We start from the raw sequence: 18,070 nt of genomic DNA on the forward strand, positions 1-18,070 counted from the left end.
ATTAGCCTGACACTGACACGGCCTGAATTTTCATTTCGTTTCACTGAATGCGGGGCTATCGATTCAGGGGCTGGAGCCAGGTTAGAACGTAATTAAGACGTGGGTCAAATAATTAGAAATTGTGTTTGCTTAGGGAGTGCCAGACGGGTGAGACAACACAGATGTGCACCTAAGAAGGATGCAACACACATCAAACTGCATCATTTGCAAGTGAAAAGTTTAATTCCAAAAGGATTATCTGCACTAAAATAACACACCAACTGAACCAACTGAAACTGAATATTACTGATGACTTTTGTCAGGGTTAGAAACCCTTTTTCAGTATAAAAATAACACACCATGAACAATAGGTACTTTTCATTTTGTTGAAATAAATTCTATAGCACTTTGAAATCATTCAGAGGCCAAGCTCATCACTATCAATGGGCACAGGCAGAGATTTCATTTTCAGCATACCGGTATTCTCTTTTATTAAAGTAATTTCACTGAGATTACTTGTTCTTCACCCGTTTCGGTTGTACTGTCCCATTTTAGCTCACATTGTGATCTCTTACACGTGTCACTGAGCACAAAATATGTTCCGGCCATCCCTGGCATGCAATCAGCACAGCAGGGTATGCGCTGTGAGCCTGTATGATGCTCTGGGTGAATGTGGGCTATACTGTTCTCTGCTAAGAGATACCAAACCAAATACATGCCAAAAATGCCAAAATCCAGCTCTCTGCAAACCACTTGAGTATCTTCCATGTCCCAGCTGTCATCACAGACTGTTCCCCAGCGGCTGTTGTAATAGATCTCCAGTCTTCCAGAGCATCGAGACCCTACTATTCTGATCTGAGCACCTTCTAGCTTCTTAGCTGAGAGAGAGATGGAAGGGACCCGCTTATGAGAGAGAGATGAAGCAGGGACCCCCACTACATAATGTATGAAATTGTGTTAGATTAAACTTTTTCATAGATACTGTAGATCCATACACTTGAGTAAATTCATGTTTTCTTTTTATTTCAGACATTTAAACACTTGAACCCTCAGTACTTATTAAACTTGACCAGTGGGTCTGTACTGGGTCTGCTCTTTCTTCCCTACACCAAAGGGTGTGAGCATGACTCTAACTCGTTTCAATATTACTGAGTTTTCTTATGCTAATGCCACCATGCACATTTGTAAAAGGAAAGTAGGCTACCATCATGCTATAATATTGTACATTGAATGAGCAGCAAACAGACTGGACAGGATATTTCCCCAGTAGGGCAGACCAAATAAATAAATAAATAACAGAAGGCACCATAACACATTGAATTCAAAATATTACTTTGGTTCACACTGCATTTTATTGAATAGTAAATAACAAACACACAAGAATATAACATCATTACCTTTCTACAAAATGTTATTAAACTATCAACAGTAATACTGTAACACTTGGAATGATACAAAATATGTATCAGTCAATATAGTCAATATATACATATATAAAATGTTCTCTGAAATATATAGCTTTATTTCAAATAACACAAAATAGAAATGAACATCCAAACATTTGCTGTTTGGACATTTATTGTTTGGACATTTATTGTTTGGAAACATTTACTGTTATTCTACTCTACAAGAGTAGAATAGGAGATTTTTAAGATTATTACTTTATTGGTCAGAAGGAGCACACCTCCTAGTGCTGTTTTTGGGGCGGTGTAACCGCCCCCTATAAGTGAGTTTTGGACACTGACCAATCCTGCACCGTGATTGGCCAATGGTCTACAACGCAGTCTACAACCCTAACCCTTCCATTGTCAATGCAAATCTATACTTTTGCCTAAGTCAGCCAATCACATTACAGCTAGTGTCATCACCACTAGCTGTAATGTGATTGGCTGACTTTGCAAATTCAGGACTGTGATTGGCTAGCGAAGCACATGACACATGTGCAGCCCTATGAATAGCAGTATGGACTTTAAAAAAAAAGTCATCTATCCTTTTTTTTTTAAGTGAGTCATGTTGTGATGACCACACACCGCCCACTTCACACTGGGTGTATTTTTTTTTGTTCTGGTCCACATTCCACAACATTTTGTCATCAAATGATTGAGTCTCAGCACAAAAACTACGGGTGGTGTTGTTTGACATGAATCTGACATGAATCTAATTACGTTGATGTTGAACAAGGTCTTATAGCACATTAGCCTTCATAGTTAGCATAGATGTTGTCTTGCTCATCTTTATCACTCTGACCCTCCACTACTCTCCTTCCAGGGTTGAAGTGTTCTTTGGTGCTGCTCTCAGGGTACATATATGTATTAGCATAGATAGCACCATTCTCCTCCTCTTGCTCTTCCTTGTAGTCTCTGAGGCCGACAAGAGAAGACATGAATTCAACGTAATGTCTGTAAGTTAATGAACCACACAAGGAGATGGGAACACATTTAGCCTCCATTAAAATCAACTTGAGCTTTAAAATAAAAGATAAGATGTCACATACATCTGTACCCAATCTTGAGGGTAAAAAACACTAGAAATGTTCCCATAATAGGGACACCAGGTTGAAAGTGGTAAAAAAAAAAAAAAGAATTGGACACATCATCTGCAGAATTTCCGAAAAAAAATAATTAAATGGCCTATATATATCATAGCCCCAGACCCATACAGCCCCAAGCCCATATATCAGCATAAATATGATAAAATTAGATTTTCCCGTTTCCATTGATAAATCAAACACACACATTGCAGCATTACAAACAAACATTCACGCCACAGTGGTCAAAGACTCTTTTCCCTTCCAGGTCAAACACCTGACAAGATTTTTTTGGGGCTTTTCTGCCTGTATTTTTATAGTGGGAAGTAGAGATTGACAGGAAACACGGAGAGAGAGATGGGGAGAGACATGCAGCATATATCGTCGTGAACGCAACTCGAACCCGCGATGCGATGTCAGGATACGTTATAGCCTAGGAGCCCGGACCTCTACGCCAGCAGTCCGGGCCGATGATGATGATAATAGCCATTATAATGATTATCTCTGAAGACGTTCTTCAAATGAGGTTCATTTACAAACACTCACCGTACTGACACGTTCTCATAGTCATCACTGTCATCATCGTTGCCATGGTGACAGGTGGAGACATCTGGACTGATGTAGTCTTCTTCATCATCATCTTCATCTTCATTGGCTCTGCCCGCTTTGTTGTAGGCGTTCATCACACCTGGGAATACATTTTACTTGTTGAGAGGTAACAGGGTTGAGCAGTAACAGGTTCAGAGGCAACAAGTTGCACCAGATGGAATGAGAGAGGTTGATATATTCATGGTTTGAACATTGTTTAGGATGTTAGGGGATTTCTTTTATGATCATGAGTTTCTCAAACAGCGAAGAAAAAGCTACAGTACAATGAGTAAAATTAGTGCAATCACATCCACAAAGAAGTGGATTACTATCAAGACTGATGAGCATCGTGTCCTATTTTCAGCAAAGATATTTAATGTCTAAGGAAAACAAAAAGGGCACTATTATAGAGCCCTGAGGTATTCTGCTCAACAACGTATGGGGTTTAAGTGGTTACGGTGTGATAAAAAACTCTCTGTGGCTTCATCTTGTGTTTGAGTCAACTATCTAGCTCTATCAGGCATTGTCCCCATTAGATTATAATGAAAACCAGCAGTAATCTGCGGCTAGAGGACTGGAGTTGGAAATCAGTGGAATACGTTGATGTATTAAGACGAAGATGATTACTCACAGGCTGTGTAATCAGTATTGACCGCTGGCCTTCTGTGTCTCCGCCTCCACATCAGACAGAGACCAATCAGCAGCAGAAGTAAGAGTAGGAGCACACCTCCTACAGTCCCGCCCACTAGCAGAGGGAATGGAGAGGCTGAAAGAAAGAAAGAAAGAAACATGTAAGTGAACAGAGATCTACATTTGAAGCTGTGTCTTGACCAGTGGTGGAAAGTAACTAAGTACATTTACTTAAGTACTGTACTTAAGTACAATTTTGAGGTATTTGTACTTTACTTGAGTATTTCCAATCTCCAATACTTTTACTTCTACTCCACTACATCTCGGATCCAAATATTTTACTTTTACTCCACTACATTTATTTGAAAACTAAACTAGTTACTAGTTACTTTGTAGGTTTTGATTATTATTACAAAACATTCACTAACCACTTCAGCCCTATACACATTTTGGCCATTTGAAAATAGCAGATCTACAAGCTCACAATGGGTTGCGATGCGACGCATTGTGAGCTTGTAGATCTGCTATTTTCGAAAGATTTTTATACATTTTATACATTGGAAAACTTGTGAAATGGGACCTTCTGCTTACTTTCTACTTTTCGAACTTTAAGTACATTTTGATACCAATACTTTTGTGTGTACTGTAAAGCGTCCTTGGGTTTCTGAAAGGCGCTATATAAATCCAAGTTATTATTATTATTATTATTACTTTTATTCAAGTAAATTTTGATTCCCGGACCTTTACTTGTAACAGAGTATTTCTACATTGCAGTATTGATACTTTTACTTAAAGTAAAACATTTGAGTACTTTTTCCACCACTGGTCTTGACCCTTTACATGAATTAGTCTCTTACGGTTGACTGAGACGTAGAGCAGCTCTGAGCTGTTAGAAGTGAACGTGCGTGTGGAGACGACTTCATAGACACAGCTGTAGTTGCCCTGGTGTTCATACTCTGCTGCAGGGAACTGGAAAGAGGCAGAGTGGCTGACATTCGGTGCTGATGACTGCTGCTTGATATAGCTGTTGGAGCCAGAGAAGTTGAGGTAGAAGATGCCTCTATAATACTGGGGGAGAATGGAGCAGGTGATGGAGAAGCTGTCACCCCTGGTGACCTCTGAACGCCCTGGACCCCTGACCCGCTCTGCGTGGGGAGACGTTGGGCTGCGGCAGCCTCACTGCTCACACACACAAAGAAAGATATTTCACATACAGCAAAAAACAATTTTGAGGTATTTGCACTTTACTTGAGTATTTCCAATCTCCAATACTTTTATTTCTACTCCACTACATCTCGGATCCAAATATTTTACTTTTACTCCAGTACATTTATTTGAAAACTAAACTAGTTACTAGTTACTTTGTAGGTTTTGATTATTATTACAAAACATTCACTAACCACTTCAGCCCTATATACATTTTGGCCATTTGAAAATAGCAGATCTACAAGCTCACAATGTGTTGCGATGCGACACATTGTGAGCTCGTAGATCTGCTATTTTTGAAAGATTTGTATACATTTTATACATTGGAAAACTTGTGAAATGGGACCTTCTGCTTACTTTCTACTTTTCGAACTTTAAGTACATTTTGATACCAATACTTTTGTACTTTTATTCAAGTAAATTATGATTCCCGGACTTTTACTTGTAACTTGTAAGAGTATTTCTACATTGCAGTATTGATACTTTTACTTAAAGTAAAACATTTGAGTACTTTTTCCACCACTGGTCTTGACCCTTTACATGAATTAGTCTCTTACGGTTGACTGAGACGTAGAGCAGCTCTGAGCTGTTAGAAGTAAACGTGCGTGTGGAGACGAGTTCATAGACACAGCTGTAGTTGCCCTGGTCTTCATACTCTGCTGCAGGGAACTGGAAAGAGGCAGAGTGGGTGGCATTCGGTGCTGACTGCTGCTTGATATAGCTGTTGGAGCCAGAGACGTTGAGGTAGAAGATGACATAATACTGGGTGAGAATGGAGCAGGTGATGGAGAAGCTGTCACCCCTGGTGACCTCTGAACGCCCAGGACCCCAGACCCGCTCTGTGTGGGGAGACGTCAGGGAGATGTTGGGCTGCGGCAGCCTCACTGCTCACACACACAAAGAAAGATATTTCACATACAGCAAAAAAATGAAGTTCACCCACTTCTTTACACCTGTAATGTGAATGTGATCGTGACAATGAAGCTTATTCTGATTCTGATTATCTGTCATTTCAAATCTGGCGTAAAAGCAGTATAGCTTGTCTGGAAGAGAGGAGGAGACCCAGCTGGTATGGCTGTGAAGTCAGTAATGGTGTGTAAACCACTCCAAATGTGCTTTGTGATTATCATTGTTGTTCAGTTGACTCTGAACATTTTCTGCATATTGTTGTTTCGGCTGAATTACCCTCACTTCTGAGGACGTAGCGAGCTGTGTGTTTCTCCTTAATCCCAAACGCAAAAGTGATGTCTTGCATTGCTGTTTATCCATGTTTTCTGATTTGGATGAACCTTTATAGTATTATTGGGAAGTAAGGACTATGTTGTACATTTTAATTATTAGCATTTTCTTCTCTTTTTTTTAAATTAACTTTTGACAAATGCCTAGTTTGACAAACACAAAAAAGCATACATTTAGAGTGACACTATTTGTTACAGTACTATTTGTACTATTTGTTTAATTTTCCTCTAATTTCAAAAGCCAAAATTACTTCATAACATAGTCCTTCTCCAATTAATCACATTTAGAGTTTACTTGGAACTGTATCTTCAGCACCATGGTTACGTTTGTGGACAGTAGAGTTTCTACTGAATCCATTCAGAAACGGGTTCCATAAGGCCTGGGCCATAGCGTGACGGTCCAGGCACCCTAGGCTGCAATGCCAGCCTGACCTGACCTGAGCGTGTTGCGTGTTCGACTCCCGGTCCTGACGACCTTTGCTGCATGTCACCCCCCCCATCTCTCTCCCCATTTCCTGTCAGCTTACTTTCCCTATCCCTCTATAAATAAAGGCATAGAAAACAATCAAGAAAAAATAAAAGGTCCCATAAAAACTCCTGACTCACCAACAAAGATGTATACTGGGCTGCTGTCGGGGCTTCTGATGCTGTGAGCTGAGTATTGACAAGTATAACTTCCCTGGTCGGAAGATTTAACATTGGACAGTGTTAACATCCCACCATTGGTCTTTTGGGATCCTAAAAAGGTCAGACGTCCAATGGAAGATCCATCCTTGTAAAAATTCATATGAAGAGGTGTACAGAGCTGGGGTGAAACTGAGCAAGTGAGGATCAACTGTTCTTCTGCTGAAAGAAGTGAATTGGATGCAGACAATATAGGGGCTGGTCTAGCAGATGGCCTAGTTTGTCCTGCAGAAGAAGACATCTCACATTGAGCAATTGCTGCTTCAGATCACTGTTTGGAGGAACTGCAATCATGAATTACTGTTACGCTTTTGTGAAGATTGAACTCCACTTGTTCAGTGAATTGGAATCAAATATTCATCCAGGTTCTATCAAAAGTGAAGCAATAATTTCAAATACATTTTACATATCTTACCTGAACAAACAACACCAACATCTTCTGAATTGCCACAGTCATGTTTCTCAAATCCTGGATGTGAGCACTGAGTCACAGAGCATTCACTACCAGAACAAGCAACATTATCCATCCAGATCTTACCAATGCCTTTTCCAAACTTTATTTGAGTGTTTGTAACTCTCCCACATGCCCCAGTTGTTGTTGCACACCCTCCCCCACTGACCACTATGATAGATCTCCACCCTGCCAGAGCACTTTCCACCACCTACTAGCCTCACCACTGGACCTGGTCAGAAAGAAGGAAAGAAAAATATAGAAAAGATTATATTGCACTTTTGTGATTTTTCATAATAATCATTTCTTTCAAATGAATGACACAACATCCAGTCGTACCTGAACAGGTGACACCAGCATCCTTACTGTGACCACAATTATGTTTACCAAACCCACTGTGTGGGCACTCAGTCAAAGACTTTTCACTTCCTGAACAACGCAATTTATCCATCCAAATTGGACCATTCCCCTGTCCAAAATGGGCTCTTTCAGGAGCACTCTGGGCCCTCCCACAGTTCAGCTCTCTGCAAACCACCTCAGCATCATTCAGGTCCCAGGAGTCATCACAGACCGTTCCCCAGCTGCTGTTATGATAGACCTCCACTCTTCCAGAGCACAGAGAAGACCCAACTAATCTGATCTGAGCACCTTCTATAAATAAAAGCAAAAAAACATCCACATTAGTTCATTTAATTAACTTTTTCTTTTTTCAAAAGATATTATGTTTTTTTTTTCAGAGAAGGTGCTGACCTGTATGTGAAGGTATGTATAGGAAAGCAGACACTGTAGGTGGAAAAACAGAGCATACTGAGTTACTTTCATGAATGATCTTCGAATCATGTCAACATATGACATATCACCAGTGGCATTAGTTTAGTTTAGTTTATTACGGATCCCCATTAGTCCTCACCACAGTGAAGACTATTCTTCCTGGGGTCCAAATTACACTTTGGAATACATTTATAGACTAGAAAAATGTGCTCCTCAGAGCACAGCTCCGCCAGGGCAGGTAGCTTATTGTGGGCCAACAATGTTTCAAGGCAATCTGACGCTGCGTTCATGATTTGAGGAATTTTGTTCAAAACAGGCCACTCCTGCAAACTTTGGAAACCAATCTTAGCCAGATCCTTCTTGATCACATGACTATAGAGGTAATGGGTACCAAGGCCCAAGGAATAGGTGCTGGAATAGAAGCTCTCTTCCGTGTTCTCTTAGCATGCAGTTCCTATTAATGGCCCAGCTTCTACCGGTCGCAATATTGTTCACTTCGCATTTTGTTCACTCCTGCAAACTTTGGAAGCCAATCTTAGCCAATGGATTATGAAACATTGGACAGATCCGTCTTGATCACATGACTATAGAGATCATGTGTACCAATATGCGTGATGTTTGGACAAAATCTATAGTAGTAATATAAAAAAAATGTGATTTGCCAAAATCTGCCTCCAGGTGGCGTTATAACAGAACGACGTGAAAAGGGCAGAGTTTGGGGCAGAGGATCCTGCTCTGGCCTCCAGGGTGTGTGTGTGTGTGTGTGTGCACAATTTCATTGATCGGGCCAACGGTGCCAGAGATTAGCTGTACACAGACGGACGGACACATGGACGAACGGACACATGCACAGGGGACAGGGGCAAAAACATGGTCTCGGTGGAGACAAAAATGACATTCACCATGATTGCAATGGGACAATGAAGCAAAACATAAGATTTGGGGATCATTTCTGGAATGTGCATTCCTGTATCTTGTTTGTGTCCATCTAAGTAAAACCCTGACATGTGATATTGTAGTAGGTTACTTTTTATTGTGAAAACTTTCTTCATAACAACTCAATACTGTATAGTAACATGAAAGTACGAGCAGATTAAACGTATTCTCTGTTCTAACAGTTTTGTTTTGTTTTTGAAGTGCATTCTTAAACGTATCTGAAAAAAAGAACAGCATCACACAGAAGTTAATCACACTAAGACACTTTAATGCTCATTTTGGTATAAAGAGAATTTGGCACAATTAAATACTGATACTGATAGGTGCCAATCAAAACCTGTCCAATGGCTTTTATCTCATTCAATGCACATTATGCTCATTATGTCAATTAGTGACAGTAATCTGGAAAAGAGAATGAGGGACAAACCCCTCCAATCCACTCCATGATGAGGGTGAGAACCTTCAAGCAGGCTAAGTATCTATTCTATTCAAGGCCTATTTGACAATTGAAGCAAGTGTATCTCATTCAGTCTTCCGTTTCAGTGCAACTTCAGTCAACTTCCTCTTTTCACATTATGATGATATGCATGATGTCATGGTTGTGAGGAAATCGCCACACGGCCTGACACAAAAATAGCCCAATTCTGTTCTGTAACTCAATTCTAAAGTATTTAGAAATGTAAGTTGTCACTCATAATATACAGTATATTGAAACGTCATAATTAATATGGTAAACATTAATTCTGTTAATTATGTGATGAGGCCAATAACTTCTTTAAGCTTATGAGCGTTAAAATTAACATATTTTACTAACTGTAACTGCATTTGGAGAGACTACATGGTGAAACCATGTGACCGCTGAGGAGGGCAATATCAATGTCACAATGTATTTCTGGGATCCATCTAACAGCAGACAACACTGCACAGAAAAGCTGGGCTGTGACCAGTTGGTTTAATATTCAATACATACAATGTGTTAAGGGTGACGTAACAGTCACAGAATGCCCTCAAGTCAGTAGGCTACCAGCTATTATCATAAATACGTCTTACTTATTTAGCTACAATACTTCTCACTTCACCCAGATTCAAATAGAAACTTTAAGAATGTGTTAATGGGGAAAGCACACCTATAGACATACAGTTATTTTAAATATATTTTTTATCATTTAGGTTTTGCATTGATATTTCACATACACATATTATGTATATCAGCAGTGTACAAAACAGTATTGATTAACATTCTCAGCATCCACACAACAAAAGCCCTGACAAAAAACAACAAAAAACAAAACAAACTTGGTACACAGGACAAAACACATTTTAAATATATTAATACGCAGGAAATAATAAAAACAGGCACTCACTCATGTTCAAGTACAGGATGTTTCTCCATATTAAGAGTCCCATGGTGGAGAGACTTCTCTAAAGTCTTCTCTGTCAGTCTCCAGTGGAGTTGAAGACTGATATAGGAAGATGTGGTGAGCTCTATGTGCAGGAAACCATGAACTGAGACTTCCTCTATATTGACATTTAGTTCTCTTCCATTTACATTCTCTATAGTTATTTAGTTTATAATCATTGATCACCAATAACAAACAATAAACAGTATGGTTCAAAAGTAGTTGGATCAAACTGATTATGAACAAGGTATAGAAGGTAAGATTTTGTTTCTACTGTTCTAAACTGGGAGAAAATAGCCATAGAGCCAAACATTACACTAAAAGTAACAATAACATTGTATTAATCAGTGTCTTCCTGTTTGTTGTTGGAAATTTTTCATTGACTGCACATGCTCACAGTGGTTCCCAACCTCTTTTTTTCTCCATGACATCCTCAAGCTACCATGACATGCAAACACACCCTAAAAGTAGTTTGTGTGGATATGTGTCTATGTGTAGACTTTGTTGACTCTACGGGTTGAGATGGATGGACATCAATAGAGACAGAGTTTGGGTAGCTGGGGGAGTGATGTCATAAGGGGCATGTTATGTTGTGTGAATAATGATTGGCTCACGCTTGTGTAGTCAAAGAGAGAAGTTGCAGTCATTCCTGTGATTCCTATATTTGTTGACCTTGATGTTCATCAGCTGGATATATTCAGAGATGGCGCTTTGCAAACATGCCACTGTTTCCCTCAAACTGCCAGCAACTTGGTTTACCCCGAATGGAAGCACAGTATGCGTTGCGAGGCATTACTGAAGATGTTACTTATTAGTCAGCAGCCAGAGTAGAGTAAGCGATCCTCATCATACGTTACACTCAAAGCTCATCTGTTGCAATATTTGTAGGCATTTTCTTATTTTTTCTATATTCACAGATCCATCAGCATACCCATGTCCAGCTTGCTATTCAATTCTCTTCATTTTATGTATTTACAAATAAATTCATTGTAGCAATGAGACACTTTGTGAGCTTCTGGATAAGCAATTTTGCCATAGGGCGTAAGTGGTTAAAATCCTCCTCTGCACAATCCCAATTGATGACAATGCCGTCATCTCCCATGCAGATCTGTAAGATGAAAGTAGGCTACCATTTGTTAACATGCTAATATACTGTGTGTAGACTGAATGATTAGGCCTAATAAAAGGATGAACAGGATGTTTCCCCAGTAGGGCAGAAATGTATAATATACTATACTATAATACAATTAATTCCAAATGTGAGTTCAAGCAAAGAGTAATAATAAACACAAGAATATAACATCTTAACTTTTTTTTAATAAAACATCATCAACAGTAACACTCATGATGACAATCATGAGCGTTAACAAAATACTTTAGTTGTAGTTTAGAAATTAAAACAAGAAAAGACTAGAGATATTTAAGATTCCCTTTTTGGTCACAAGAGGGCCCCATGTACTCTCTTTTTAGAGAGCAGTGACATGCAGCACACATAGAATGCAGCACACAGTCACACATTTTGACATCTATTAATTTCAACAAAAAAATCAAGCACCATAGATGTACCTTAAAAACAAAAAAGTAATTAACAAATATCCAAAGCACAACACAAATATTTTTTAAGTTATGCAGTGTCATCCTTGTGACATTAAAAAGCTCCAATTCAGAGTTTCACCCTAATACATATTGAAATGGAATGATGGGGTCTCATGCATGGTCAAACTATTGGGATGGTGAGTTGAAGTTTGCAGTTGACAGTCAACACATAATGGGCCTCATTAGAGATTTTTTTTATATCTATAAAGTACATAAACCAAAACAAGACAGCAATGGCAACAGTAATAAAAGCACAATTACAACCTAAACCAATTCCTTTGGAACATTTGTGAGTTTAACCACAACTTTAAAATGATGTAGATCATAAAGGTTTCCTGAAAATGCATGCAACCTAAATAACAGAAACTTTTAATTTACAGCTTTCAAGAGATTATACTAGCCTATTTTGGTCAGCTCTCAAATATTTCCCAGTTTCATTAGCTCATTGTAATCAAGGACAGTTCAACATTTTCTTTTTAGCCGAATGTTTCAAAATATACAAACATGAACTAACTGTCAAGTCTACCAGAGGAGATCCCTCTCCTGACATCCAAATGTGTTCATAACTCAAAATAACAAACATGTATGGTACTGTTTTCATTCTGTAATGAAATCAATGTACGGTAACACACATTTGAACCAACTAAATAAACTGAATTCTGAACTGACTTGAATGTATTCAAAGTAACTGATGATGACCATGGTCATTACCTACTAGCCATCATAGTTAGCATAGATGTTGTCTTCATCTTCATCACTCTGACCCTCCACTACTCTCCTTCCAGGGTTGAGGTGTTCTTTGGTGCTGCTCTCGGGGTACATGTCTGCATTGGCATAGATATCATCATCCTCCTCCTCTTCCTCTACCGCACCAGGGTTGTAGACATGTTTGTCCATGTTACTGGCTGCCATGAAGTCTCTGAGGTCGACAAGAGAAGAAGAGAAGTGTTCGTTTTGATTTTTATGTATTGCTGGAGTGTTTGTGTGCCATTAAGGCCTGGATGGCGAGTAACTTCCTTTAGTTAAACGAGGCTAAAACTGTGGTGCTCAGTGTTGCCTCTGATAGAATTGTTCCTAAGGTGGCTGGTTGTATTGGGTCCCTCAAAACCAATGTGCGCTCCAACATCAGAAACCTTGGCACCAGTTTTGAACAGACTATATGCACCTCGACACGTACATCAAGTTCTATACATGTTTTTTCCACCGTAGGAACATTACAAAGCTCAGGTCGCTTGTCTCACACCATGAGTTAGAGATAATTGTTAATCCAAAATGCTACTGCGAGACTCTTAACCAGGTCCAGCAGAAGGTGTCATATTACTTCGGTCGTGGCCGCCTTGGACTGGCACTGTGGTGCTCACATATCTACATGGTCAGGCCCCTGTATATTTAACTGACCTTCTCCAACCTTATATGCCCAGCAAGACCTTAAGGTCTGCTGACCAGGGTCTACTAGTTATTCCCCGTACTAGACTAAAAACTAAAGGTGACAGGGCCTTTCATCTTCAGCTCCCAGACTTTGGAATTTAAAGCCCTTTACTTCCACAGGTCTTCAGAGCTGTAGCCTTGTAACTTTTAAGAACGGCCTAAAACACTACTGTTTAAACAAGTGTTTGTGGAATGTCCTTAATCTTAATATGTGTGTAACGTGTTTGCCTTGTTACACCTATGTGTTGTTATATATACCTTTCAAGCCGGGAACACCTCTGTGTGTAGTTATTTTTCAGAAAACTTAGTTCAGGATTTAGAAGGTGTTTTTAGAATTGGCCTCAGGTCTAAATCCTAATCTGTAAAGCACTGTGTTAGTCCTCTCTGTGAGAAGTGCTATATCAATCAAGTTTACTTATTTACGCATTTACATCATTTCAGTGTAATGTGTATAAGTTAATGAATGGCACATGAGATGGGAACACATTTAGCCTCCATTAAAACCAACTTAAACTTAAAAGAACTTAAAAGAAAAGATGACACCTCATGTGTGCTGCTGCTGCTGTTGTTGTTGTTAACTAGTTGTAGGAACTATTGTTGTATTGCTGTACTGGATCTTGCTTAGTCGATACACTTTTGTATTAGCTTGTGCTCATTTGATTTGGCTATTTTATCTCATGTGTTTAAGAAAGTAGGTAGCTGATATATTGCACTTTTACCTTAGCGCTAGCTATACTCTTGGTTGCTTGTTTTTACAGGAAATGCACTTAAGACTTCTGGTGATTAGTAGTTTCGTTCCCTACCTATGTTGAATGCACTTATTGTAAGTCGCTTTGGATAAAAGCGTCTGCTAAATGACTGTAATGTAATGTAATGTAATGTAATGTTGTTGTTGCTGCTGATGATGATTATGATGATTATTACTACTATTAGGCTATTATGATCAGTATAGTATTGCATTGTTATCTCTTTTCACTCAGGTTAATTCACTTGAGACATTCTTCAAGTGAGGTTCATTTCAAACCCTCAGTTAACTGACCCGTTCTCATAATCATCGCTGTCATCATCGTCGCTTTGGTGACAGATGATGGCCCCTGCATTGCCATAGGTTCCTTCATCACCTTCATCATTGGCTCTGACCACAGTGTTGTAGGTGTTCATCACACCTTGGAAGAAATACATACATACATAATGTATATCAGTGTTGGTGTCATATGTTATATCAGCTTGATCTCATTGAATTCCAATACTGGTACATAGTAAAGCAAGTGTATCTATATAGCGCATTTCAACGATAAATCAATTCAAACAGATTTACACAAAACTTCAAGATATTAATAAACAAAGCATTAATACACAAAATAAACATTTATAAAAGGACAAAAAAAATATGTAAAAATAAGAGGAAGTTGAAATAAAACAGAAAGAAAAGCTAATCTAATTACACTCTATATATTGTAAGCAGGTAAAAGCACTCTCACTTTGAGGAAAGTTTCCTTAAGTAAAATAGAATTACTCGAGGAAAAATAATACTTTTAAAAGTAAGTAGCTAGACCCTTGGAAGATGAATTGCTGAGGTAGAGCACCACACTTGAACCCTGGAGCTAACCCAGAACCTTAAGATTCAAAGGCTAACGCTCTACTGATTCTGCTACCCGAGCACAAAAGGTTTTTCTTAAAACGGGGGATGCAGAAATGTTGTTATTTTGTTACACGATGTGAGGTCAAAAGAATATACTGAGCATAGCATTAGTTAGAGTTGATGCATCAGATTGAATGAGAGATGTTGATACCTTCATATTTTGCAGATGTTTAACACATTAGGGGATTTTTTATGATTATGAGGCTCTCAAGACAGAGAAGAAAATAGCTACATCAGCACAACCACACCCACAATGAAGTGTATGTCCGTTACCACTTCTTGTATCACTGTCAACTTTCTTGTTGTTCACAACCCAAACACGAGTTGCAATATGAACAGGAAACCACAGAATGTGCTATCTATATGAGACATCAGTTGGAGGGGCCGATCTGACTGGAACTACACAAAACATGTGCCATTGTAGTCCAGGAATAACTGACATGCTCTATTATGATGTCATAGTAGAGGAAATCACGCTCAAAATAAAATAAAATAAAACTAAATACACAACATCATCATATTTATGAACTCAACTTCATTAAAATGGGATTTGGATGCAAAGTTTATCAGTCAGTTTATCATGCATTGTCTCTAAATGTAAAATCATTTTGTCATCCACTTTGCTGCCATTATCCAACCACTTTGAACATGGTGTACATCTCCTTTAAGAATTAGAATCTTCCTCAGTGGTGTAGGAGTAGCAAAAAGTGGGTTTTGTAGAAACCGCAAAATGGGTGTGGCCTTTATGGGCAGTTGCGTCTTGATCTAAGAACACAGCATAAAGCATTCATGAAAAAATGTGTGTGCTTTCTTTGGCCTACTCAGGGTGTGTGCATGCAAAGCTGCAACTGGTCAAGCTGTGTCCGAGATTAGTTGCTCACAGACAGACATACACACACGGATAGGGTCGAAAACATAATGCCAGCTTCCCGGCCTTTCGGCCTGGCCGAGATAATTACTCACAGCCTGTGGGATCAGTCTTGACCACAGGCTTTCTGTGTCTCCGCCTCCACATCAGACAGAGACCGATCAGCAGCAGAAGTAAGAGCAGGACCACACCTCCTACAGTTCCGCCCACTAGCAGAGGGATTGGAGAGGCTGGAAGAAAGAAAAAAAAGTTGTATTTATTAAAAAATGTAGTTATATAACATTTTGAAAGATACAAGTAACTGAGATCTAGTTTGTGATAGTGTGTGTATTTGCTGATCCTTTATATAAATCTTCTCACGGTTGACTGAGACGCTGAGCAGCTCTGAGCATTTAGAAGTGAAATTGCGTGTGGAGACGGTGACGTCATAGACACAGCTGTAGTTGCCCTGGTCTTCATACTCTGCTGCAGGGAACTGGAAAGAGGCAGAGTGGTTGACTGCTGACTGCTGCTTGATATTGCTGTTGGAGCCAGAGAAGATGAGGGAGAAGAAGCCTCCAGGATACTGGGGGAGAATGGAGCAGGTGATGGAGAAGCTGTAACCCCTGGTGACCTCTGAATGCCCAGGACCCCAGACCAGCACTGCGTATGGAGTTGTCAGAGAAATGTTGGCCTGCGGCAGCCTCACTGGTCACACAGAAACATAATTCATAATTTTATAATGGAACATTACGTTGGTGTATACCATTGAGTCCAGGGTGTGAATTCTTAGACATTTTAAGCAGTTAACATAATATAATGCTATCGTTTTCTGCCTCACCTGTAACATAGAACCTAACAGAGTAACTTGGAGGAGATTTGAAGGGTCTTCTTGAAACAGTTGTTTCATATTGACATTGGTACGACCCTTCATGGACAAAGTCCACATTAGGAATGTTGAAGGTATATGACGAGCGACTGGTGGTTTGTTTCTTTCTAAATGAACCGGAGATCTGCTGCAAAGTGAAGGTTCCTCCCAAATGCTGAGTTGAGACGGAACAGGTGATGTCAACTGTGTTACCCCAGGTAACCTCACTGACAGGATTCACTGAGATGCGGGGCTTTGGGAGAATCACTGAAATAGTAGGATATGAATTGGGAAGAAAAGAAGAAAAAAACATTTTAATTATTATTATATATTAGCATATATTATCAGGGCCCAAGCAGCTATGCTGCCGGTCATTCTTGTTCTTTTCTCTTCCAATAAGGAAACCTGCATGAAAATAAACAAAACTTTGCACACAGGTTAATTCCTATGACAAACTTCCTCAAATGGCATTGTGGGCCGATTCTCCTAATGGTGGCGCTACAGTAACCATCTACATTTTATGGCGGAAAGATGCTAATGTCTCCGGTAGAAGACTCTGCAAGTCTCCTACCCAACAGTCATTAAATTATTGGCTTAGGAAGGCGACAAAAACGAAATAATCTCCATGAATGCAAGGCTTCATGGGGTGTGTAATTGATAGAAAATAAGTACTTTTTTTGGGGTGAACTGCTCCTTTAAGGTGATCTGAATTTAACTAAATAGTAGGTGTAACATTTTAATTGATAATATTTACCAGATAGCTACTTAGTAGAGCAATTGATCATGTCAACGGAGGATGAGTTTCATGCTGTGGTATAACAGGCTTGAGTAAAGCAAGAAACTATAAGCAGAACCACTTCTGCTTAGTACAATTCTGCAAAAGGTTCCCTTGAATGACAGACTTTTGCTTGGTTATATTTCTCACTAAATCCATGTACTGAACAGTAACTAACATGGTGTGTGCCTGGGTAGCTTGGTCGGTAGAGCACTCCACTTTGAATCACAAGGTTCTGTGTTCGTTATCAGGCAATACCAACTCATTATGAGTGTCAACAAAACTCTGCACATAGGTCCAGACCGGCCTGACCATTGCTGCACAGCAGCTGTACTTTCAGAATGATGTCACTACATTGCTAAGTAAAATAATGCAATAGTTATTTCCTCACCTGTAACAGAACATAACAGGGTCACTTTGAGGAGATTTGAAGGGTCTGCTTGAAATTGTTATAGCATACTGATATTTGTACCACCCTTCATGGACAAAGTCCACATTAGGGAA

General features: G+C 39.3%; 1 protein-coding gene across 1 annotated transcript in view; it reads right to left on the reverse strand.

Moving 5' to 3' along the window:
* LOC311054759 (uncharacterized protein) overlaps window positions 1–18,070 on the reverse strand; it is a gene marked incomplete at both ends in the record, with an annotated part of 106,890 nt that overhangs the window by 77,269 nt on the left and 11,551 nt on the right. Inside the window, 10 exons of the mRNA XM_084070764.1 lie at window positions 2,227–2,378; window positions 3,053–3,194; window positions 3,726–3,860; window positions 4,582–4,792; window positions 7,268–7,334; window positions 12,722–12,925; window positions 14,474–14,600; window positions 16,040–16,174; window positions 16,305–16,631; window positions 16,765–17,058. Coding sequence (XP_083926890.1) covers window positions 2,227–2,378; window positions 3,053–3,194; window positions 3,726–3,860; window positions 4,582–4,792; window positions 7,268–7,334; window positions 12,722–12,925; window positions 14,474–14,600; window positions 16,040–16,174; window positions 16,305–16,631; window positions 16,765–17,058 — 1,794 coding nt within the window. The remainder of the gene's footprint in view (window positions 1–2,226; window positions 2,379–3,052; window positions 3,195–3,725; window positions 3,861–4,581; window positions 4,793–7,267; window positions 7,335–12,721; window positions 12,926–14,473; window positions 14,601–16,039; window positions 16,175–16,304; window positions 16,632–16,764; window positions 17,059–18,070) is intronic.

This window comes from Gymnoscopelus microlampas (genome assembly GCF_963454915.1).
Source record: "Gymnoscopelus microlampas genome assembly, chromosome: 11".
Classification (NCBI taxonomy): Eukaryota; Metazoa; Chordata; class Actinopteri; order Myctophiformes; family Myctophidae; genus Gymnoscopelus; species Gymnoscopelus microlampas.